This window comes from Drosophila takahashii, chromosome X (assembly GCF_030179915.1).
Source record: "Drosophila takahashii strain IR98-3 E-12201 chromosome X, DtakHiC1v2, whole genome shotgun sequence".
NCBI classification, from domain to species: Eukaryota; Metazoa; Arthropoda; class Insecta; order Diptera; family Drosophilidae; genus Drosophila; species Drosophila takahashii.
In genome coordinates this window covers 8,163,492-8,187,802 of record NC_091683.1, presented here as the reverse complement: position 1 = coordinate 8,187,802, position 24,311 = coordinate 8,163,492, and the positions used below count along the sequence as shown (strand labels likewise).

The 24,311-nt window shown below is 41.5% G+C and overlaps 2 protein-coding genes and 1 long non-coding RNA gene across 6 annotated transcripts; 2 read left to right on the top strand and 1 right to left on the bottom strand.

The window, feature by feature from the left end:
• Positions 1 to 1,523: 1,523 nt before the first annotated feature.
• On the bottom strand, positions 1,524 to 19,783 carry Hecw (Hecw ubiquitin protein ligase). 3 transcript variants are annotated; one of them, XM_017157427.3, is made up of 5 exons: positions 19,158 to 19,783; positions 16,691 to 19,098; positions 16,458 to 16,624; positions 4,597 to 4,785; positions 1,524 to 4,142 (listed from the first exon to the last, which is right to left on the bottom strand). In XM_017157427.3, exons 1-5 carry the CDS (start codon positions 19,450 to 19,452, stop codon positions 3,068 to 3,070), a joined length of 4,134 nt encoding a protein of 1,377 aa, XP_017012916.2. In that variant the 5' UTR covers positions 19,453 to 19,783; the 3' UTR covers positions 1,524 to 3,067. The 3 variants fall into 3 exon arrangements, with proteins under 3 accessions (XP_017012916.2, XP_017012918.1, XP_017012917.1); XM_017157429.3 differs by lacking the exons at positions 16,458 to 16,624; positions 16,691 to 19,098; positions 19,158 to 19,783 and adding an exon at positions 9,253 to 9,560; XM_017157428.3 differs by lacking the exons at positions 16,458 to 16,624; positions 16,691 to 19,098; positions 19,158 to 19,783 and adding an exon at positions 7,492 to 7,737.
• Positions 5,704 to 6,652, top strand: LOC138913954 (uncharacterized). The gene is made up of 2 exons (XR_011419848.1): positions 5,704 to 5,888; positions 5,968 to 6,652. It is a non-coding gene; the product is annotated as an uncharacterized lncRNA (long non-coding RNA).
• A 49-nt stretch (positions 19,784 to 19,832) lies between the features above and the next one.
• On the top strand, positions 19,833 to 22,889 carry LysRS (Lysyl-tRNA synthetase). 2 transcript variants are annotated; one of them, XM_017157435.3, is made up of 4 exons: positions 19,833 to 19,991; positions 20,405 to 21,071; positions 21,698 to 22,645; positions 22,703 to 22,889. In XM_017157435.3, exons 1-4 carry the CDS (start codon positions 19,960 to 19,962, stop codon positions 22,781 to 22,783), a joined length of 1,728 nt encoding a protein of 575 aa, XP_017012924.2. In that variant the 5' UTR covers positions 19,833 to 19,959; the 3' UTR covers positions 22,784 to 22,889. The 2 variants fall into 2 exon arrangements, with proteins under 2 accessions (XP_017012924.2, XP_017012923.2); XM_017157434.3 differs by lacking the exon at positions 19,833 to 19,991 and adding an exon at positions 20,122 to 20,254.
• Positions 22,890 to 24,311: the final 1,422 nt, after the last annotated feature.

Sequence of the window (24,311 nt, the reverse complement as noted above, 5' to 3'; positions counted from 1 at the left end):
AAAATTAGCAAAATTTCTTCAAGTGTAATTTAAAACTTAGCTAGAGTCACAAGCCCTTGTTTTCCGTTCGAACGAGGTGTAAAGAGAAATTACCTAGTACTCGAAAAGTTGCATGTGCATCACGATGCTTTCAGAAAGCTTTGCTGCGCACAACTGTAAAATCGAAGGTCGATAATCGAAATACCATTCACAAGATCGATCGATCGATCCAGCCCACCCTTAACCAACTCTTGACTAGATCTATCCACTCACTAGCATCCAACTAGCCTAGCCGCTACTTCCCCGCATATTGAATACTCGCATTTGTCGCGCACTTGAATAAGAGATACCACTAATCCAGTAAACCCACTAACCCAGCTCAAAACCACAGGGAGGCACTGTACATAAAAGCGACAGGACAGTCCAAGATCCACAATCCACACCCAAAATATGGAAATCTTAGCCTAGAGAAATGGTCGCATAATATTTAAGGGCATATAAAAGTATATATGTTATCATTTCATGAAGACAAACGAAACCAAAATACAACTTGATGTAAAAGCAAAATGCATTTTGCAATTAAAAAACAAATAAAAGTAACAAAAGAAAATTGTGGATAAAATATATAGAAAATCGAATACTATTTGACTTAATTAAGCGGAAATGTTGGGGGCTCTTTTTTTCAGGACTTTTCTCAAAGTTCCAGCCAAAAAACGGTAAGAAAAATCATATTTTTATCAAAAATCAAGATCCAGATTTTCCACCCAAAAAATCAGTATTTTGACCATAAAGACTTAAATAATGGTCCCAATATGGAATGTCATACCTTTCTGAACTCGTTATTCAATAGCCTATCGATTGGCATTCAAACCTGGAACTTTTAATTTTTCCCCATTTTTTTCAAAAAATTACGATGTTACCCCTTATCAAAAAAGCGAAAATTTGATCAAAAATAATTTTTTTTTAATCGATCAAATTATGCACGGGTATTATTTATTGGGTCGTTAGCTACCCAAAACAGTAAGCCTTTTCGATATCGGACCATTTTTGTCCAAGATACAGCCAAGAAACGGTAAGAAAAATCATATTTTTATCAAAAATCAAGATCCTGATTTTCCACCCAAAAAATCAGTATTTTGACCATAAAAACGTAAATAATGGTCCCAATATGGAATGCCATACCTTTCTGAACTCGTTATTAAATTCCCTATCGATTGGCATTCAAACCTGGAACTTTTAATTTTTTCTCATTTTTTTCAAAAAATCATGATTTTACCCCTTATCAAAAATGCGAAAATTTGATCAAAAAGCCATTTTTTTTAAATCGCTCAAAAAGTGCACGGATATTATTAATTGGGTCGTTAGCTTTCCAAAACAGTTAGCCTTTTTGATATCGGACCTTTTTTGTCCAAGTTACAGCCAAAAAACGGTAAGAAAAATCATATTTTTATCAAAAATCATGATACTGATTTTCCACCCAAAAAATCATTGGGCGAAATACTGGGCAAGTATCCAAAGTTTATGAATAAACACAACGATTACAGTTTTGCTTTTGAAGTAAAAGGCTCACATTTATTTGTTTATAATTATAGTTAATTTGTTCATAAATACACGCACATTAATAATTCATTAAAACAATTCATTTATCAATAAGTAGTTCAAAAAGCGCTTTTTATCTTTCTATCTCTGTCTCTTTCACTGACACTGTCTCCAGCTCTGTCTATCGCTCTATCTCTCTCCATCTCTGGCCTTCCGTCTCTTTCGCTTTCCGTATTAACTAATGCCAAAAATACATGTAAACAAATCACCATTTAGTTATCTTTTCGTTTCGTTTCGCTCTCGCTTTCGATCAATACTAATATTAAAAAATTTGTTTTTTTATTTTTTTCTTTTCTTTTTTTTATAATTATTTAGCTACGTTTCGAATTTTTGTATGTTTTCGTTAAATATAATCCATATTAATTTTATGCGCCGAAATAACCAATAAAGCCGAAGCAACGCACTGGACCAATTTGTAATCGTTGGCAAAACAGCAGCCAAAATGTGTATATATAATATACCATATAGACCCGATCGGAGCCGCCATGTGGAGTCCTGTGTCCTGGCCAGAGATTTGGTCAAGTGGCAGGCCGCAGGAAGCACACGGCAGCCTCCGCACGGATAGTTAAGGGGTTTTGTAAATTCAAAAACAGTTTACATACTTTTTTTGTTTGGGTTAAAGGAGAGAGGGGTAAATAGGGGTATATATATTATATGCTATATAATAACTGACATCCACAATACGCTTATTTGGAATGCACACATCTAGGGAGTGTTCAAATTTGAGTTGGAATTCGAGTTAAGGCTAAGACAACATTATAAGCTAGTTAAGTATTGGCGTAGAGTTGCTCTGCTCTCCTTTTTTTCTTTGGGGCCCCCGTTGAACTTCTGAATCTGGAGCAGCGATTAGGCGTTGAAAATTTCTCTAGAGGCAGTTGGCATCGTTTCGATTGTAAATCAGGCAGAGTCAAGCGAAGGATCCTTAGGCTTACAGTTTATAAGTTTATGGGGGTCTTATAAGGTTTGGGTTTTAAGATCTTAGGACTAATGACTGGCGGCGCTGGCAAGCCGTTTTGCTCTTGAGGTAACTTCCATTCAGTGAACGGCAAACGAAGGCGAAGGCAAATTGTCTACGAACTAGTGTGTGGGATGCCTAAAGTAGCGAGTCTGTCTATGGCTAGGCTTCTTCTCTTTTTTGTTTTCTTTTGAAGGGGACGGGTAACCTACGTATATAAATAACTACAGTACAATCGGGGTGGGGTGTTGCAGAAATCCCAGTATAATTTAGGCGCCTAGAAATAGCTAACAACTAATTTTTTCTCAAGGGAAACGAAGTAAACTTCAAATTTCGTTTATTATATCTAGGGATTAGCATTCAAAAAATTAAATTCAATTGATTTTAAATAGTTTTCTCAGAGATTTCTGCATCACCCCGAATTCCTAGACTTAGGCAAGTTCTAAAAAAAACTTCTAAAATCGAAATAAAGCGTTTTTTTTTTTTGGGTGCAACAAAGTGCGGCGGCTGAGGTGCAATAATATCACGTGCTGCCTACTCGATGCCGAACGTGTTGGTCTCCTCGACGGCCAGCAGCAGCTTCTCGTAGAGCAGCTCGGGCGTGGGATAGGGCGGCAGATCCAACCGATTGAAGCAGGTGTGTGCGCGGGGCAGGGCATTCGGTTTGCCCCACTTCTCGATGCAAAAACGCCGCGGTCCCGTCGATCCGCGCAGCGCGGAGAAACCTTCGTACGGAATGCTCGAGGTGCCGGTGACAAACTGCAGCAGACGCAAACGCTGCTCGTTGCTAAACCGCTCGATGACCTGCCAGAACCACACGATCACCTGGTGGTTGTCGTGATACCCCGACCGATACTCTGTGTTCAGGCGCCAATCGTTCGTGTCGATCTCGGCGGTTCCTGCTATCACCAGCTCTAATTCACGGGCATCGAAGACGGAGACGAGCCGCGAGTCGACCACCTCGTAGAAGCCGCGCACCAGCGACTCCGTCTGCTCCTGAACGCCTCGCTCCAGCCGCCACTTGATCATCCGCTCCAGATACTCCTTCTTGTTCTTCTCGTTCACAATGATGTTCTTGCCGCCCGGCTTCAGTTCACGCTCCACCACCCGACCAAGCAGCTCCTCGGTGACGCAGAAGGTCAGACCGAGATCCACGCCCGTTCCAATGTCATTGTCGCGTATCCACTGCAGCGACTGATGGAACTCATTGTCCAGCGACTCCAGATCACTCAAGGCGACGGGCAGTCGCAGGAGAGCCTTGTAGAAGGGCCGCGTGAAGAAGGCGTCCAGCAGATATTGATGGACGAGGGCCAGACCCAAAACACGACCACTGAAGCGGAACCAATCGTGGCAGTTGTCCACGAACGCCGACAGCGGCGACACTTGAACCGTGTACGTATCATTTGCCGAATACTCGAACAGGCCGTAGTAGGGGTTAAACAGTTCGCGGGAGAGCAGGAAGAAGAACTCGCGGGAGGGTCCGCCGTAGTCCAGGCCCTCCTCCGTGTCCCACAGGACGGCGAGGCGGCCGCGCTGCAGGTCCTTCTTGTTCGCCGACATGATGCGACGGAAGGCGTCCTCCAGCAAATGGCTGCGTCGGATGTGGAGTCTGTGTGAAAAGGGGATTTTAATTAATAATAATAATAACTAATAATAATTACTAATAATAATAAATAATAATTAATGTACACTTGATATGAAACGATCATCGATTTGAAATGCTTTGATATCAGTTTTCACTTGATATGCTCAAAATGCAATTGCTTATTAATTTCTTTGGTGAAATCAGAGAATCTCCGAGAAAGAGAAATCGGTATTGGCAACGTTTTGCGTATAAATACCAGAAATTTACCAAGCGCATTTCAATTTGATCCCGCATTTATGTGCTTACAATTTTGACTTGATATGCTCGAAATGCAATTGCTTATTGTTCTCTTTCCTGATTTTTTTTGGTATTCCAAACGGAATGCGTATAAATACCAAAAATTTACCAAGCGTATATCGATTTGATCCCGGCGTGTTTTTTTTTGTGATTTAGGTTACTTTAAGGTTAATCTACTTACTTTAGCTTGTGCGGCCCCTGGCCATAGCCCTTGGACTCCAGCTTGCGGTAGAAGCTGCGCAGCTTGGCCTCGAAATCCCTGCGAAACGGCGGCGGCGCCCGCTGCGGCATCCGGGAACTGAGCACCGGCGATCCCTGGGGACTGCGCTCTTCAATAGGAACATAGCTCATGATCTCCTGCTCAAACAGGCTGCGCAATGAAAATAGATAGGTAGACAAAGTCAAATTAGTTGCAGTCGGTGCAAAAAGCGATTAACTACGGGGCTCGAATCATAAATCTACGGCCATTGGTGGCGTCATTTTAGTGACTCCACTCCAATGTGACAACTAGCGGTGCTTTTGACTGCTCATGGCTAATCCGTCAATTGATTGGCCCACGCAGTACATCCACATCCCCGTCTGACAGCCCGGAAAGGACGCCCGGCCAACAAACATGGAGTGTTCAAATAAATAGCGTTGATAGCGGATAAAGGAGATAAATGCGCTTCGGACTTTGGAAGATTAAACCATATGGCAGCATGGGCACCGCGAGAAAATCGTAGAAAATTGAAAAAATATGCCTAGAGAGCTTTTTTTTAATATTATTGCTTATAGTTGAAAATTTTGCAAATCTTCTAATTTTTATGGGTTCTAAAAATACATATTACAATTAATTAGAAAGAACCTTTAGTATCCTATTAAAAAAAAGAATAATAATAAAATTAAATACGATAGCTAATTAGAAATGGATTATGTTATATCATATTTTCAAACTAATTTTTTAATTATAAACAAAATATATAAAAATATTGTATCATATTTGAAAATCCTTTAATATTTATAGAATCCAATAAGATATAATCTTCAGTAATTAACTATTACATTTTAGTACAAGACCTTAATATAAATGGTTATATATTATATCATTTTTGGTATCCTCAAATCATCTAATATAAATGGAACCAAAACAAAATCCACCCAAATAATTAGTTAAAATCTTTGTTAACATCCTAAAGAACCCATAAAATGACTGGAAAATGCTATTAGTAATCACTTAAAATACCACAACTAATTGATCTCTATAATGATGGCGAAATTCGAACTACGTATCAAGCTAAGAACACTTGTTCAGACTGAGGAAATCATACGATTGCAGCTGGCCGATACGTCACCCGGCGACATCTAACATCTAATATCTAGCGTCTATATAGAACCCCGATTTGCATTGAATTCAGTGGCGGTGATGAAATCAGACCAGAGATGACCAGCGCAAAAAGGTCGCGAGGGCAAGTGATTTGTCATGGGCATTAATATGTGAGTGCCTTGAATGCACAATTTGGAAGAGCCTCTTCTGACTGATTCTTTCGTCTTTCTTCCGCCCAAAAAAAAAAAGAAAAAAAACGATAGACCCTCAAAGTTTTCCCACCGCCAGGCGGAAGAATCGCTCGATTTGCAATCAATGCAATCGATTAGGTCAAAGGCGACCTTCGCCCAAAGTCAGAACAACTCAGACTTTTCCTTCCAGCTTTTTATTTCTTGTTCATTTATTGGCCATAACTAACTATTCCGATTCTAAGTAGTTAATCCATAATTTAAATTGCTATTTGGTTGCGCCTTTTGCCTTTTGCTTTTGCTATTGCTATTGCTTTTGCTCCGACGGCCTTCAACTTGAAATTGAAAATTGGCCAATTAATAACGCAAATTATGGCGGTCAACCGCAGTTGTTGTGGGTAGGTGCTATATATTTTTTTGGGTTCGGTGGGGAGGGGTTTAAATCATATCGTATTGGATCGGAATGGATAGTAGTGACAAGAGTAACAGTTTTGCCTGCAATTATCGCTTCGCTCGGAAGTGACTAATTCCCCTCTCAATTCATTAGTAATACGTTTTTCGGCACTTTTGCGGCAGATGGAAATGGATCAATTAATGGACTGCCGGCTGCCGTGTCAAATTACTTTCAAATTTAATGAAAAATTCTTGCAAAATTATTGGAACAACAGGAAGCTGCAATTAACGCAAATTAACTGCGGGAAAATGAGAACCAATCGAAAATAGAGAAAAAAAAAAAGCGCGCAAAAGCAATTGGTTTTTGTGATGGTGGTGCTGCTGGTGACACCCACTTATCCACCCAACAAAGAACCATCGATCCCCTTTGTGCCGGGGGGCCACTGAGCGATATTTATAAATTTATAAACACACTTGATGCAATCGCAATAGGCTGCCCCCGGTCACTGACTTTTCCTCGAGAAAGAAAGCCCATAAAAGTGCGGAAATACTAGGGATTGCCTTTGATAAAGTCGTTGAGGGCATTATCTGAAGAGCAACTCTTTCTCTAGCGATGATAAAATATTTGTGAAAACTTGGAGACATTATAAACTAGAGGTAAAGCAAATACCGTCTATTTGCTAAATATAAATATCCTGATATTTAATGTGATATTATCGAATTGTAGAGATAGAAATAATACTAATTTTAATATTTGAAAAATAATGTTATCTTAACTAAGTATGAATAAGTTTAAATAATAATACAGTTTTTTATAGCAAGCATTTCCTAAATCCATACAGACTGCAAAAATAATTCCCTTCATGCGGGTAGCATTTTAAGCTCTCTTGAAGATCTCTCTCTCTCATATAATATAATTTAAATTTTATTACACTTCCCACTTCACTTTCCACTCATCCATCCATATCCATCCAGCGCACTCCTCTTTAGCATTTCTTAGGCTATCATATAATAATGAATGCACCACCGACTTTTACCCACATTATTCGCTAAATATTTTCGGAATTGCCGCGAACTTTACGAAATATGATATGATGGGGGGGAAGGCAGAACACTTTTATGCTGGTCGGGACAGTAAAAAACATTTAAATATATATTAACAGGAATCTGTGGCGACTCACGACTCACGTACTTCTCCCACATGTGGAAGGTGTAGACGAACTTGGAAAAGAGACCCATTTGATGGGTTGTAAATCCGAAATGGATTCTCAATTAGCAGTACACTAAATTCACAAAAAGCCAGGCACCGAAAAAAAACAGAACACCAAAATAAAAAAACGGAAAACTGAAATCACAAAACGATAACTTTTTTGGTCAAATCGAATCCCAATCCAACTGAAGCAGGCAGACGACTGATTTGGGGTGCCCATTCTATGCGATTCAAACCAGATGCACTGGGGGGCAGGAGGAGGAAGGGGCGACAGATACCACGATAAGCTGATAAGGAAGGCGGCGATAATGGAGCCTTAACCCATTTAGGTTTTCGGCTGTGTTTTCACAACGATTGGAATACATATTTAGGGGTTTGTATTTGGGGTTCAGTAACCATGAATATGTATTTCATATTATTATTATAAAAGATATTAGAAAAAATGTAATGGGTTTTTTTTTATTTCCAAGAATATATTTTCCCAATAAAAGAGTTATTTATTTATATTTTAATAGGAAATTGAATATGTTTTCCATATTATATCATTTTCGAATATTAAAAAGAAATAATATTTTAAAAGACATTAGAGAAATTGAATGGGTTTTTAATTATTCCCAAGTATATATTTTACCAATAAAACATTTATTTAATATATGATCTTATAACTGCGGCATTAGTCTTTCAATGTCTTTAAGCAAACACTCCTCATAAAACTCTTAGGCAAGCTATTAGAAATCTAATCCGAAATAATTCAAATAGTTACAACACTCGGCCTTTTTATTGGTGAAATCTAAACCTGATAAGCCATAAACTAAGTGCTCGGGGAGTCTGCTCAAAGTAATTGTGTAATGTAAACGAACCACTTGAACCGAACCCAACCAATAATATCCTTGGGGGCCTAGAAATCCCATGGAACTCTGCAATCGGACACTCGGCTTAATAATAAGAATTTTCTTATACGATGGATTCTGAGTTCCCACATCCCCCCAAAACACAAATTACTCATAATTTGTGCAAACTGTTTACTTGGCATTCCACGGCATTCCTGCCATCCGAAGGCAACCGGAGTTGCATCCAGATCGGAAAGCTGCAACGTGGGAATGGAATGGGAGCCGGCAGCAGATGGAACCCGATCTGCGCGGCTAGAAAAAGTGCACGGCCGGCGGAATGGTAAACAAAATCGGATGCAATGAGCCAACGGACAGGATGTGATCTCCCATCTCCCGCGTTTTGCATGCGCTGCACTTTTCAGATGCGATTTTCTGTGGGAAGTGCTTGGGAAACGGGAGACTGGGACAATAGATGAGTAAACAGTTCTGGGAAGTATCGGAAAAAAGGAAATATAATGTGTGAAACGACAAAAAAGAATACTTTAAAAATAAAACATTCCTTAAAAATCTACAAAATAGGTTAGGATTAAAAATAGAGGGAACTAAGATCTATTACAAGAGACATTAACTTCTGAAAATATATAATATTTACCATTTTTCAGATTTTAAAAGATTCCCTATCCTATAAAAATAAAACACAATTTGGGGTTCCTCAAAAAAAGTTTCATGAATTAAATAAAAAGTAAAAAGTTCCCTAAAACCGATCGATCGATAATATAGGGGTACTTTACAACCACAAAACGATGACTAAACGAGAACAGGGTCACCGGGCCCTTGTCAAGGGGGATTTCCCAGATGGTTTTTAAAAGGGGTTCGATTACTGATTACCGAATAATGAATCTATAATACTTACACGGCCCACACGATGTAGGCAGCCTTCGAAAGAAAGCCCATTTTGTTGTGCGCCTAAAAGAGCCTTAGGCGCCAAAAGGTTTAACATCACTGAGATCACCGGCGATCGAACCTTTCGGATATTTCGGGTATATTCTGATTAAAACGGGTATTTAAAAAAGGCGCGAAACGGTTTTCGGTATCGGTTATTATCGGTTCGTTTAACGGGAACGGGTGAGAACGATGTGTGCTCGCGCTGCGACTGTTGAAATGCTTCTGCTTTCTGGTGATAGAAGCTCACTATCCGACAAACGGAACGAAGTCGCAACGGAGGCAGAAGCGGCAAAAGCGGCAGCGGCGGCCAAACGAACGGAACGAAGCCGGCGGAGTCACAGATAAACAAAAAAACAAAATATATAAAAATATATAACAACAAAAATAAAAGTAAAAGTAATACAAAACAGAGCTCCAAACTCTCGCTTTTCACCACAAAAAAATTAATAGAAACAGGGTGGTGGTTTATGCTCCTCGATACGCGATATCAAAGCTAGTACACCATATGCTACCCCAATGACCGACGATTGCAGAATGCTGGCATTTGTCTAGCCGCCGAACCGATAAATATGAAATTCAATTCAATTTAAGCGCCAAGGGAAATTATTTAATTATTCGCTGGTTTTGTTTTCGGTCGGCTTTTCGTTTCGTTTAGTTCTGTTTCTGTGTTTTCTGTTTTGGTTTTTTTTTTTGTTGTTTTTGTGCAAGGCGGCGTCGGCGATCGAGTCGGTGCAGCGCTGTTCCAATGAATCCGAAGTCGGAATCCGCCCAACTCCAAAGTCGCAGCGATCACAGCACAGTGGGTCACGAAAAAGGGGTCAAGATTGAGGTACAGATGGTCAGGGGACTCGGAACAGGAAAGGATATTGCTTAAGAAGCTTTATAATATTTTTTATAATATATATATTTGAAAGCCCATTATTTTTAATACACTTTTTTGGATAGAGAATTCATTATCCAAACTTCAAAAAACCTTTTAGTAATTATAGAAAAATATATATTCAGAACAAATTTGTAATATATATTTCAAAGCCCATTAATTCTAATACACACTTTTTTCCAAACTTTAAGAATCAATTTAGTAGTTATAGAAAAAAATATACTGGAAAAAAACAATTTATTTTTGGTATACAACTGTTTTCTAGACAACTAAGTAAAATTTTTCCGAAAACGTTTTTAATATTACTAAATACTTAAATACTGCTACTAAAAATATCCAATAATATTCACATTCCCTTATAAAATGTAAATAAATTCTAGAGATCTTAACCCTTTTTTATAACCCTCTAATAAATGATTTTTTGAAATGATTTTAAATCTAAGATTAATAAAAGTGTTCCCAAACCGTAAGACCTGGTTCCACTGTACCGCCTATCAGCTGTTGCCGGCATGACTTCGGGTTCGTGTTCGGGTTCGGTTTTTTCGGTTTGTGTTTAGGTTTGGGTTCCGATTCGGATTTGGATTCGGCACTCGCTGCCACCGATTGCGATTGAGTCACCCCCATGAGGAGTGCACTTCAAACGATCGACGACAGCCCCATCCCCATGCTTAAACCCATTCGCATGCCCATACCCATTCCGATTCTCCATTCGCATGGCATTTGGGTGGGTGAGTGTGTGGCATTGGTCATGGTTATAATTGTCCGCTCATCACTCTGCTCCACAACAACAATAATAACGACAACGACAGCCACTCCCACTCCTATTTTTCCAACTCGAACTATGTAGCACCACGCCTCGCATTTAGCACGCCCCAAAACGGAAGCCACAACAGACGCCGGCCACTGTCTTTATGTCTCCATGTATCCATGTCTCCTTGTCTGACTGCCCCAATGTTCCCATGTTCCAATGCTCCAATGCCTCAGTCGCAATCCCAATCCAATCGAATCGTATGCATGCACGCATGCGCAGCCGCCCAAAAGCCCAATGAACTGTAAACAAGCGACGAAATGAACGAAAACAACGGCAACAACTAAAAAAGCGAACGTTCCCTTCTACGGGTCAAATTTAAACGGCAAATAGCAGTTAACCCAACTCCACTGGTAACTTCCTCATACAAAAATAATGTGTCATATTGTCAATGCCCTTTTAACTTTATTATTTTATCAAATAAAAACACCTCTTAACGAGGTAAAAAACTAGTGACGACCGCACCTTCAACATACAAAAGTTCTGATATCAACATTTGTGACGAAAAATTATTACACTCGTCATTAAATAGACTTTCTAATATTTTCTCATTCGGCCCGCCCTAGCAAACTATTCCAGCATTTTTCCCTTCACAGGCATTTTCTATTGCAGCGTGCCGAATGAGAAAATATTAGAAAGTCTATTTAATGACGAGTGTAATAATTTTTCGTCACAAATGTTGATATCAGAACTTTTGTATGTTGAAGGTGCGGTCGTCACTAGTTTTTTACCTCGTTAAGAGGTGTTTTTATTTGATATCAGAAGTTTTTGTTTGTTTACATTTGCTCTCATAGGAGCTAATATATACATTTAAATTTAAATTGGTCAATCATAATTTTTAAACTATTGTATTTTAACAAATTAAGTTAAAAAGGCGTTGAAGTATTTTAAAATACCTTTTAAACGAGGTATAGCACATGTCTGTACCTTTAGTAGTGTAGAACTTACAAACTAAAGAAATTTAGCTATTTTTAGCTTTTTCCCGCTAAAGTAGCGGCTTTTTCCAAAAGTCGTAGAACAAAAGATTCCTATATGGAACTCTTAAGTGCAAATTTACTGATTCCATGACCCTAAAATACAGTTCGGATACCCTCCCACAAAATTCAATACTCAGGGAGCGTTAATTGTTCGAGCTGGCAAAAGTGGCTATTTTCGTATAAAAATAACTTTTAAACGTGACTTTTTACAGTAATGTGTTATATACCAAAATTTAAGGAATCTCAAGGGCTATACAGTTTAAAGTTGTAAGGAAAATCGTTAGAGCCGTTTTTGAGAAAATTAAAAAAAAGCTAAAAAAAAAGTTTAAACAAATTTTATTTTGTTCATATCTTTTTAACTATTACATTTACTCAAATTGCATATAGAAGGCGTTTATAGCATTTAAAAATACCTTTCAAACGAGATGCAGCACAAGTCTGTAGCTTTAGTAGTATAGAAGTTACGGCTTTCCGAATTTTAGCTATTTATAGCTGTTTTCCCGCTAAACTAGCTAGTTTTTCCAAAAGTGGTAGAACAAAAGTTTTTTATATCGATGTGATGAACGTCATATCAAATTTTCAGAACTTAAAAAACATATTTTGGACAAGTGGACAAACAGAAATTAATTTTCATTTTGGGAAGAAGAAGAAAATCTTATTTTGGCTATAACTTTTGAACGGAACGTCGGATTTTGACAAATGACCCCTCATTCGACGGGTATTTTCAAAAGGAATACAACTAAAACATTGCGAGGGGGCATTTATCCCCACCGGCTCCAACAGCTCCAAATTTCGAAATTTTCACTTTTTCACTTTCACCGCTCTCTCTCCCAAGCCAATCGATTTTCTTAAAGTCTTGGTATGCAATCCTTTAAGTTTTTGCAATACCTTTCGATTGGTGTATTACACATTACGATTGGACTATCACAGCAGATTTTCAATTTTGCGGCTATATAATAGTAGTCGCCTTCGCACACTCTCCTGGTGCGCTTCGTCACTACATGGACTGCCGTCCATAGTGATAATGCCCAATTTGAAGCATTTTTGGAAAAATCTATTTTCAATTTTGTAAAAAAGATTGTAATATTTTAAAAGAATTCTTTAGTAACTTTAAAAAATATTTTAGGATTTTTAAAAAATATTTAGATTTTTAAAAAAAATTTTAGTATTTTAAAAAAATATTTTAATATTTTTAAAAAATATTTTAATATTTTAAATATTATAATTATTGAATGTGCTTATTAGTTCAATATTTTTACTTTTGGAATATATTTTAAAGCATCTAAATTTATATTTACTACATTTCTTTAAAGCTTTTTAACATGTTAAAAATATTTTTATAATATATATATATTTTTTTAAAATTTTTTTTTATTTATTTTAAAATTTTTTTATATTTTCCGAATTTTTTTATGTTTTAAGACTTTTTTGTAATATTTTAAGTAACTGTGAAATATTTTCTTTACATGATGGATTATAAAATGTATTGCAAATTGTTGATGAATTTACTTAAATAAATATTTTAATGTTATCTTTACAGTTTTTCGTAGGAAAATTAGTAATACCCCAGAGGTAAGATCATTACAAAGGCCAGCTGAAAACTTGTCAGCGACGAAGTTGAACGATGACGATTACTACTCGAGTCTACGAATGATAATGGTAATGATAATAATGACGACACTGCCACACCCCCGCCTAAAAAGAAAGACGATCGCTGGGGGATTGGAACTGGGCTTCGGAATTGGAGTTGCTATTCTATTTGGCCAATAAATTATGCTTCATTTGGAATTGGGTTAAATTGGAAGCGAGGGCGAGGGGAATTAGCGGATTAGTCGGGGGAGAGTGCCGTATATTTATGGGGCAGCTGCTCCGGCTTTAGGGCGTTGCCCTGCCCCCAAAGGGGGCGTGGCTCCTCCAAACAACGGACTCGGAATGTCCCATCCAGGCACTATAAATACCCTCAGTTATTTATATATTTTACCAGGGGTAATTTAGCAATAAACAAAACATTTAACCAACTGGCGAAATGTGTAAATAACTAGATGCGCGTATTTGCTGACTCTTAGGCGGCTTATTAATTGCTCATTGAGGTGGAACACCCCCTTTTGGGGGTTGCAAAGAGGGGTGGAGGAACATATATGAGTAATGGCCAAGTGCAGATTGTCTGGGACTGCGGATTCTGATCTAAGCCGGTTCAACGGGGAGTAGAGTCATAGTATCCACATATCCATATGTGTGTGCTTCCCCAATCCAATTGGTTTCGAATGCTTGTGTAAATAGTTTTCTTAACAAGTTAACTGGCAGTTAAATGGACCAGCCGACTAATTGAACTTTTTTTTTTTTGCTTTAAAGATTGTTAAACTGATTTATGCTTAAGCATATACCATTTTCCTATCAATCATTTAGCATATATTTTTTTAACAAGACTTTAAATAGTTTTTCATTAAGTAGACTTGAAATAATTTAAAATAAATGAAAATATTTTTTTAAATGCTTTTTGAAGCTATTTATAATATTATGTAATTTCTAATTGGAATAATAATAATAGGCAATTTTGAAACCAAAATTCACTATTGGAAAAAATTTATTTTTTATTCAAATTAAAGCCAATATTCAAAATTTTTTTAATAAGTAGTGCTGACATAAATTAAAATAAATGAAATGAATTTTGTAAAATAATTTTTGAAGCTATTTTAAATGTTTTGTATTTTCTATTTGGAATAATTATAATATACATTTTTTAAATACTTCCCAATTGGACAAAAATTATATTTGAAATTCAAACCAGATTTTAAAATTAAATTTTTGAAAATTTTTCAATCCAAAATCAAACTGCATTTTGCCAAGTTATAAGTTATTGTTTTGGTGACCCTGCTCTATTGTTATCCACAAATTAAAGCCTCCTATGAGGACTCCATCTACCAAAAGATTGATTATATCTACAACTTGATATTTCCTTTTTAAACCCCAGTCTCAATAAATATAACGAAAACTCCCACGGCTCATTTGCCAATGAAGCGCGACAATTTGGCTAATTGAAATGCAATTAAATGGTTCGATCGGAATTGGAATCGGAATTGTTGGTGGCTTGATGGTTTGATAGGTTGAGAGCTTGAGAGGCGCCGACATAATCTGTCGACTTCATTTTCCATTTAGCTGCCGCCGAGATTGGGATTAAGATTAAGGTCAGCGGACTGCATGTGCTGCAGTTCCTCAATTTTCGTGGTCGAAGCGGTGCGATAAATGTATTTTTTGAAGAAACACGCTCAATTAGACAATGAGCAATGAGATTAGAAGCCAAGACGAAGTGCTGTAGCCTTGCAGTGGGTTGGTGGGTTGGTGGTTTAGTGGGTAGGTGGTTTGTTGTCTAGTTGGCGTTTTGGAAAATTAGCCAACAACCTTCGACACGGTTTTCAAAAGCAATTAAGCGCACTCATATGCGGAGCACTCAAGCAGGACCGCCGCCAAAATCGATTGGAGCCAACAGAACCAGCTCTAAATCAAATCCACAAAACAAAACAAAACCCAAGCTAAGCCAAGTAAATGACGCACCAAAGCAATGCAATTTCAGGCCAGGTGGATTTGGACTTGGATTTGGCTTTGGATTCGCATTTGGGACCTTCGTCAAGTGCAGGTGGAGCCATTGAGTGACGGCCACCGGTGCGTCATGTGAGCGGGAACATGGCGAGGGGTTCATTAGCACCACGCCAGTTCCGAGGGCCTCCAGCTGTCTGGCAGGTGGATCAATTGGAGTACTAGACTATTATAAATAAACTATTGATTTAAGGAGATAGCGAATGTATAATGATCTTACATTATCATAACTGCAGACTTGAAAACTTAATACTTAATAGGGAATAAACTTCCATTAAAAACAAAAATGATAAGGTATAAACTTCCATTAAAAAAAAAGGAAAAACTTCAATTTAAAAAAATAAAAAGAAATAAACTTCCAGTAAAAAAAAAACCTTCCTCTTGAAAAAATATTATAATATTATATTTTGACATTGGATCCTAAATTCAAAATTAAGATTTAAATTTAAAAAAAAAGTTATCTCAAATTCGATTATTAAGAATAATGTTTTGCATATAATCCCATGTCTAACAATTATATATATATATTAAATGGATCTTAGATATATTTTACTAACCCCATTTTAATGTAAAATACCTCAAAATGTATATTGAATTTATAATACAGGATCATTATAAAGAAAACTCAACTATATTGTCAATAATATGATAATAATCTCTTTTCCCTAAAATTAACTAAATAATCCACTAGAAAATAATAAGAAAAAACCCATAATCTGATATATTTGTATAGTCGAGGGCTGCGAGGTCCATCTAGTACTATAAGATCCTCAGTAAACATCACTAACAAATCACAAATAAATAATTAAAAATCCCTATTATCAACAATTGCAATAAATTGTTAGGAAGATCTCAACAATTTGAATTCGTTTAAACCTTTTTTCCAGTTTCGTGTAAAAGGTCGTTGCACTCACCTCAGCAAAATGGTCAGTTGTAGGTCGTGGCCCAATCTCTCGAGAGCGGGAACTCCCTCCACTCGCAGTATATTGATTTTCTCGCGCAGCGGCCGGGACATGGTGTGCTGTCCCTGGCGTTCTCTCAGAATCTCCAGGATGTTTGGCTGGCGCAGGAAGGCAATGACCTTTAAAATCAAACAGAGATTCAAATCAGCTAATCTTGCTAACTCAAAAACAGACAAAAATCCCACCTTTTCGTTGTAGGCAATGGGCACATCCTCGTACCCAGCGGCCATTCCGGTAGCTCCCATTCCGGCTGCTCCGCCCGCCGAGCGATCCATGCTCAAGGCACAGGCAATGGCCGCCGTGGTGGTGCAGTTGTGGCCATGACCATGGCTGCTCCGGGCGGCGGATGAGGAGGCGGCGGAGGAGGAGGAGGAGGAGGGCCTGGGCGGCGGCAGGGGCGGCACTCCAGAGACCGAGGATCCCGGACTGGCATTTATATGCCCACTGGTGGCCGACAGGCAGTTGCCATCCACCAGATCGGGATAATAGTAGCCCACGCCACTTGTCGGCTGCTGCGTTTGCTGCTGCTGCTGGCGATGTCGCACCACCCGAGGACACTCCACCGGCAGGCGGGGATCCATGAAGGAGGTGCGTCGATGCTGGTGGTCAATGAAGAACTGCTTGCCCGACTGATCCAGCTTCGTTTCCCAGCACGACGGCAGTTCCCTGCTTATCTGTGCGAAGGTGTTGACCAGCGCCACCAGATCCTTGTTGTACTGATACCGCTGGAAGCACTGCGGATCCCGTCGGATGCGCATGACCATGTGTTTCAAGGCGGCATTGCGATTGTAAATGGCCAGCGCAGCTTCGTTGGTGTGCAGCAGGGAGTAGAAATCCGGGCGGCAGAGCATCAGGATGGCGGGATGAGCGGCGGGGGGAGGAGGAGGAGCAGTAGGAGCACCTGGAGCAGCAACTGGAGGATTACCCGACGAAGGCAGATTGTACAGCTGAGCGGCTCTGCTCTCATTGGTTATGGTGCGCCGGATGCTCTGATACCTTCTGTCCAGCTGCTGGCGATGATGCTGCTCCCGCCCGGCTGGTCCGCCACTTGGTGCCGCTCCTGGTCGCTGCCAGGAGGTTGTCCGCGTCGTGTGATCAATGTAGAAGATGCGCCCGTGGCTATCCATGCGTGCCTCCCACGCCGGCGGCAGTGGTGGCTCTCCCGCTGCTCCGCTGGACATTGCAACACCTGTTCCGGGTTCCATGAGAGCTGCTCCCGCTGCTGCTGCCGCCGCCGCCGCTGCCGCAGCTGCACTGCGTTCGGGAATGGAGGGCAAACGGGTGCTACTAATATGCACCACCTCATCGGGCGGCGGCTCCAATTGACTAGGGGCGACTACACTGGGTTCTCCTGCTCCGCTGGAGTTGGCAGTGACGGCTTGCAGGCGGGCATGTCGCCTTGCATGATGAGTTGGCGTGGGAGGACACACCAGAGGCGAACCAGTGGCTCCTCCTCCGGCTCCTCCGCCCACGCGCTTGAGCAGCCGCTGCTGCGGTCGCTGCGGCGTCCCAGCATCCTGGATGCCACCCACGCCCCTTCCTCTGGTGGGCGAATGCTGCTCGGGACTGAGGCTGAGATCCAGCGGCGAGGCACTGCGCGTGGAGCAGCCGGAGGGCGGACTTCGGGGACGCTTTGGCGAGAGCAGGAGTCGCGGCGAGGCCTGATCCTCCGAGGAGCTAGCCTTGCCATTGGACAGAGCTCGGGTGAGTGGACGGTGCTGGCGGAGATGGGGAAATTGCGACGAGGATCCGACACCCGAGGAGGAGCTGGGGAAGGTGGGAAACTCATAGCTCTGATGCACGGGCACTTTCTGCGTGCTAATCGTATTGATGTAGCTATCCGGACCGATTTTCTTCTTCAGCAGCGGCTTGAAACGCACGGGAGGCGTGGCCAGTGGTGAGTTGTTCGAGCTGCCGCACTGGGCCATCTCCATCTCGGCCAGCCGCTCGTCCGTGTCCAGAATGTCGAACTGAAAGACATCGCCCTGCAGCTTGAGATCGCGACCCACGGCACGCGGCGGCCAGGAGCGTTCCAGCGGACGATGCTGCGGCTGCAGATGGTGATGATGATGATGATGCTGTTGCTCTTGCTTCTGCTGCTGCTGACGGCGCTGCACATGTGTGCTAGCCTGGAGGGCAGCGGCTGCTCCCAGGAGACTCTCCACGGCAGCCGCCTCCTCGTCCTCCTCATCCTCCTCCTCCTCCTGCTCCTGCTGCTCCTCCTCCTCTTGCTCCTCCTCCACCTCAGCCATGCTCAGGCTATCCACCATTTCGGCGGGCACTGTTTCAAAGCATTCGCGAGCCACCCATAGGTTAAAACCCTCTCCATTGGCCAGGGAGTTGCTAGCGGTGGCCTTGGTTTTCTTCTTGGCGCCGCTGAGGGGCGTGGAGCCGCCGCTTTGAGGCGACAGCGTCCAGGATTTGCGACGGGCACCGCCGCCCACGCCCACGCTGCTGCTGCCGCCATCGCTGCCGATGCTGCCGTTGTAGGAATTTGTGGGCGAAAGGGTGGCACTGTTGGCTGGATTGGTCTCGCAGGATTTCGTGGAGAGCAGCGTCTGGTGGCGGGGTGGCTTCTCCTCCTCCTTGGGGGCTGTTAAAAGGGATCGGGTTGAGGTAAGTAATTGTTATGGTTATTCTGGAGCTACTTACATGCCAGTGCGCAGGCGCCCAGGTGCTCCTGATGCTCAGGAAGCTGCTCCTCCTTCTCCTGCTCCACCTCCACCTCACTCACACTCACCTGGACATCGTTGGTCAGGGTGAGGGCGCTTTGGAAGGCCTGTTCCAGTTCATCGCTTTCGTTGCCATTGCGCGAATCGTAGAAGGCCTCCTCCTCCTTGTTGGCATCATCCTCCTCCTCTTCGTCTTCCTCCTCCTCCTCTTGCTCCCCCTCCTGCTGCAAGCTGACTGCTATGGGTTCCACGGGGCTCCTGTCCAGCAGCTCCATTTCTCCTCCGCCTCCGGAACTCAAGATGTGCTCTTCCTCTTCCACTCTGCCTCCTCTTCTTCCCCTAGCCAACCCAACCCCCGCGCCCTGCCCAGGGTTAACGGTTACAGTTACAGCTGCAATTGCTCTACTTCCGCGTTGTGACCTTGGCTGCCCTTCGACCCGCGCATTTCCCCGCTCACTGCCATTAGTCCGGCCGTTCTATATTTTCGCCTTTTAATTTTATCAATTGTTTAATTGTTAATTAAAGTTGCAAAGCTAAAGAATAGTTTTTTATCGCAAAACAGTGCTACCAGATGGCAATGGTGCAATAAGCTAGAGGAGAGCGCCTGCAACGGTCACACTTCCCGCTCCCCAGAGTTGCCACCTGACCGTGCGGCCATTTGAATTCAGCGCGTCTGGCAGCCCTGGTTGTGTACTTTATTTTTACATTTGTGGCGCTTCACATTTGCGCCGCTTTTCGAGAATTCCGGCTTAACCAGGCGAGCAACGTAGACCGGCAACAGCATGGCCGCTGCAAGTGGAGAACTGTCCAAGAAGTAAGTGTCGCAACTGGGCAAAAGTTTACCAGGCCAACGAAGCAGCAGCAGCAGCCCGTTTTTGAGGTTAGGTTGAGGCAAAGCAACGTTTTCGGTCCGCCGGCTGATGAAATACTCTTCCTAAAACTAGTTATGTTTGCCCGCTGCGCCCTTAAAACCGTGCAGGAGGCGTGGCCAATGGTCAAGTCGACACGGATTTGGTCACAGACCAGAGGTTTCCACGTGAGCGGCAGCCAACTGCAGCCGAGCAAGCAGACCAAACTGTGGGTTACTCATACGCACCGTTGGCCAGGTTGTCATAAAGGGATTCTTGTGAATTAGCCCCCTGTTATGACAGCCTAGTGGGAGAATCTTCAACGTCTATTATTTATCTATTTATATCTATTAAAACCACATTTTTCCCACTTTTCTAGTGAGCTGAAGCGCCGCCTGAAGGCCGAGCAAAAGGCCAAGGAAAAGGCGGAAAAGGCAGCCGCCGCTGCTCCTGCGACCGAAGGAGCTGCTGGCAAGAAGAAGAGCAGCGCAGAGGAGGAGGAAATCTCCCCCAACGAATACTTCAAGCTCCGCTCCGCCGCCGTCCAGGAGCTGAAGCGTTCACCCACCACCGATCCCTATCCTCACAAGTTCCATGTGAGCAGTTCACTAGAGGACTTCATCGCGAAGTACGAGAGCAGCTTGAAGGAAGGCGAAACCCTGGAGAATGTCCAACTAAGCGTGGCGGGACGTGTCCATGCCATCCGCGAGTCGGGCGCCAAGCTCATCTTCTACGATCTGCGCGGCGAGGGCGTCAAGGTGCAGGTGATGGCTAGCGCCAAGTCCTACAAGTCGGAGGCGGAATTCGAGACTGACACGGCCAAACTGAGGCGAGGCGATATCATCGGCGTCGTCGGACATCCCGGCAAGACCAAGAAGGGTGAACTCTCCGTGATGCCCAGCGAGATCAAGCTGCTGTCGCCCTGCCTTCACATGCTGCCCCATCTGCATTTCGGGCTCAAGGACAAGGAGACGCGCTACCGCCAGCGCTACCTGGATCTCATCCTCAACAACAAAGTGCGCGAGAACTTCCAGATTCGCGCCAAGGTAGGGAAAACAAAGCAGTTCTTAATAGAGCCCTGCATAAATTCAATGAATTATTTGGAATTTTTTGTTTCATATGAATGAATTTTGAGTTTAATAGAATTGAATGAATTTGAATTTTGAGATTAATAGAATTGAATGAATTTGAATTTTGATTTTAATAGAATTGAATGAGTTTGAATTTTGAGTTTAATAGAATTAAATGAATTTGAATTTTGAGATTAATAGAATTAAATGAATTTGAATTTTGAGATTAATAGAATTGAATTAATAAGAATTTGGAGTTTAATAGAATTTTATGAATGAATGCCATGAATTCCGTAAGAAAGGGCCATAATTTTGTGATTAAATCTGCATGAATTTTGTTTTCTAAGCAGTTAAAATTGATTTGTTAAAAATTTTCCACTCTTGTTCTCAAAAGAAAGCACAAAGAAAATCTAGTAAATTCATAAAAATTATTCATTCAATTAATTTGAAATTAATTAGAAAAACATTCAATTTATTTCACATAGAATTGAATTAAACAAATCATAAATTTCATGGCATACTATGATAAAAATTGAATGATTCACGCAGGGCTCTAGTTCTCAAGTTCTGAAGCTTATTTTACCTTATATTTTCCCCCGTAGATCATCTCCTACGTTCGCCAGTTCCTCGATCGCCTCGGCTTCCTGGAGATCGAGACGCCCATGATGAACATGATCGCCGGCGGAGCCACTGCCAAGCCCTTCGTAACCCATCACAACGACCTCAAGATGGACCTGTTCATGCGCATCGCTCCGGAGCTCTACCACAAGATGCTGGTGGTCGGCGGGCTCGACCGCGTCTACGAGATCGGTCGGCAGTTCCGCAACGAGGGCATCGACCTCACCCACAATCCCGAATTCACCACTTGCGAGTTCTACATGGCGTATGCCGATTACGCCGACATTATGGACATCACCGAGCAGTTGGTCGCGGGCATGGTGAAGGCCATCCGCGGATCCTACAAGGTCATCTATCACCCAGAGGGTCCCGAGGGACCCGAGCAAGAACTTGACTTTACGCCACCCTTTAAGCGGGTGTCCATGATCAAAACGCTGGAGGAGAAGCTGCAGGTCAAGTTCCCGGCTGCCGATACCTTCAATACGCCCGAGACGAATCAGTTCCTCTCGCAGCTATGCACCAAACACCAGGTCGAGTGCCCCGCGCCGCGGACCACCGCCCGTTTGCTGGACAAGCTGGTGGGCGAGTTTATCGAGGAGTTCTGCATCAATCCGACGTTCATCTGCGAGCATCCGCAGATTATGTCGCCGCTGGCCAAGTACCATCGCAGCACGCCCGGCCTGACGGAGCGCTTCGAGCTGTTCGTGGCCAAGAAGGAAATCTGCAACGCGTACACCGAGCTGAACGATCCCGTCGTGCAGCGCGAACGCTTCGAGCAGCAGGCCAGCGATAAGGCGGCTGGGGATGACGAGGCCCAGCTGGTCGACGAGAACTTCTGCACGGCCCTGGAGTACGGTCTTCCGCCCACCGGCGGTTTCGGCATGGGCATCGATCGGCTGGCCATGTTCCTCACGGACTCCAATAACATCAAGGTGGGTTTTAAATTTGGGAAGAAGAAATCATTGCTAAATCATTTGCTTTTTCCACAGGAGGTTCTTCTCTTCCCCGCCATGAAGCCGGAGGAGGCCAACCGCACGGCGGCGGAAACTGCTCCGGCCACTCAGCAGTAGAGGGCCACCGCTCACCCACTCAACCCCAATCCTTGTACGTTACGCTGGTCCCGGGCTAGACCCAGTTGCTAAGTTATTCGACAAATAAACCTTTCCTTTCCAATAACCTATTGGCTATTTTATTGCGGCGTCTTCTGGTTAAATTTAAATTATTAATTTTTTTGGGATTAAACATTTATTTCGTTATTATTTAGGACCATTTTTACTTGGCTAAAAAGCAGCAAAAGAAAAAATTGCAAATTTTTACCAAAAACCAAAATCCCAATTTTTTACAAAAAAATAGTTCTTTTTTTGACCATAACAATGGAAATCTTGATCCAAATATGGATTGTCATACCTTTCCGAACTCGTTATTAAATTTCCTATCGATTGGCATTTAAACCTGGACATTTTATTTTTTTGCAATTTTTCGTAAAAAATCATGCGAAAATTTTATTTTTGCAGGATCACCCGGAAAGTGTTATGGATTTTTTTATTTTTTAGTTATCTGTTCAAAACAGTATTCATTTTTGGTGTAGGACCATTTTTGGCTAAGTTATAGCAAAAAAACAAACAGAAAAAAATTCAAATTTTTATCAAAAACCCAGATTCCAATTTTTTACAAAAAAATAATTGGTTTTTTAACCGTAAAAAATTAAATATTGATCCAAATATGGATTGTCATACCTTTCTGAACTCGTTATTAAATTTCCTATCGATTGGCATTTAAACCTGGACATTAAATTTTTTTGCCATTTTTCGTAAAAAATCATGAGGTACCCCCTTACAAAAAAATTGAAAATTGGCGAAAATTTTATTTTTGCAGGATCACCCGGAAAGTGTTATGGATTTTTTTATTTTTTAGTTATCTGTTGAAAACAGTATTCATTTTTGATGTGGGACCACCTTTGGCCAAGTTATAGCAAAAAAACCAACAGAAAAAAATTCAAATTTTTACCAAAAACCCAGATTTTAATTTTTCACAAAAAAATAATTAGTTTTTTGGCCGTAACAATATAAGTATTGATCCAAATATGGATTGTCATACCTTTCTGAACTCGTTATTAAATTTCCTATCGATTGGCATTTAAACCTGGACATTAAATTTTTTTGCCATTTTTCGTAAAAAATCATGAGGTACCCCCTTACAAAAAAATTGAAAATTGGCGAAAATTTTATTTTTGCAGGATCACCCCGAAAGTGTTATGGATTTTTTTCTTTTTTAGTTATCTGTTCAAAACAGTATTCAGTTTTGGTGTAGGACCATTTTTGGCCAAGTTATAGCAAAAAAACAAACAGAAAAAATTGCAAATTTTTACCAAAAACCGAAATCCCAATTTTTCACAAAAAAATAATTCGTTTTTTGACCGTAACAATGAATATATTGATCCAGATATGGATTGTCAACCTTTCTGAACTCGTTAAAAAATTTCCAGTCGAAAAAAAAAATTGCAATTTAAAAGTTTAAATTTGTAACAGTAAAACGCGGAATGCGCTAAGAATAATTACGCGCTTACCAACACGGCGAAACTTATCGATTGGCCAAGAC

Coding starts and splice junctions, on each gene's coding strand:
- LysRS (XM_017157434.3), top strand. CDS start 20,124: ATGTTTGCCCGCTGCGCCCTTAAAACCGTGCAGGAGGCGTGGCCAATG. Junction 20,255..20,404: donor CCGAGCAAGCAGACCAAACT/GTGGGTTACTCA, acceptor CCACTTTTCTAG/TGAGCTGAAGCGCCGCCTGA. Junction 22,646..22,702: donor CGGACTCCAATAACATCAAG/GTGGGTTTTAAA, acceptor CTTTTTCCACAG/GAGGTTCTTCTCTTCCCCGC.
- Hecw (XM_017157427.3), bottom strand. CDS start 19,452: ATGGAGCTGCTGGACAGGAGCCCCGTGGAACCCATAGCAGTCAGCTTG. Junction 19,099..19,157: donor GGGCGCCTGCGCACTGGCAT/GTAAGTAGCTCC, acceptor CCCTTTTAACAG/CCCCCAAGGAGGAGGAGAAG. Junction 4,786..16,457: donor CAACTGACCATTTTGCTGAG/GTGAGTGCAACG, acceptor TTCATTGCGCAG/CCTGTTTGAGCAGGAGATCA.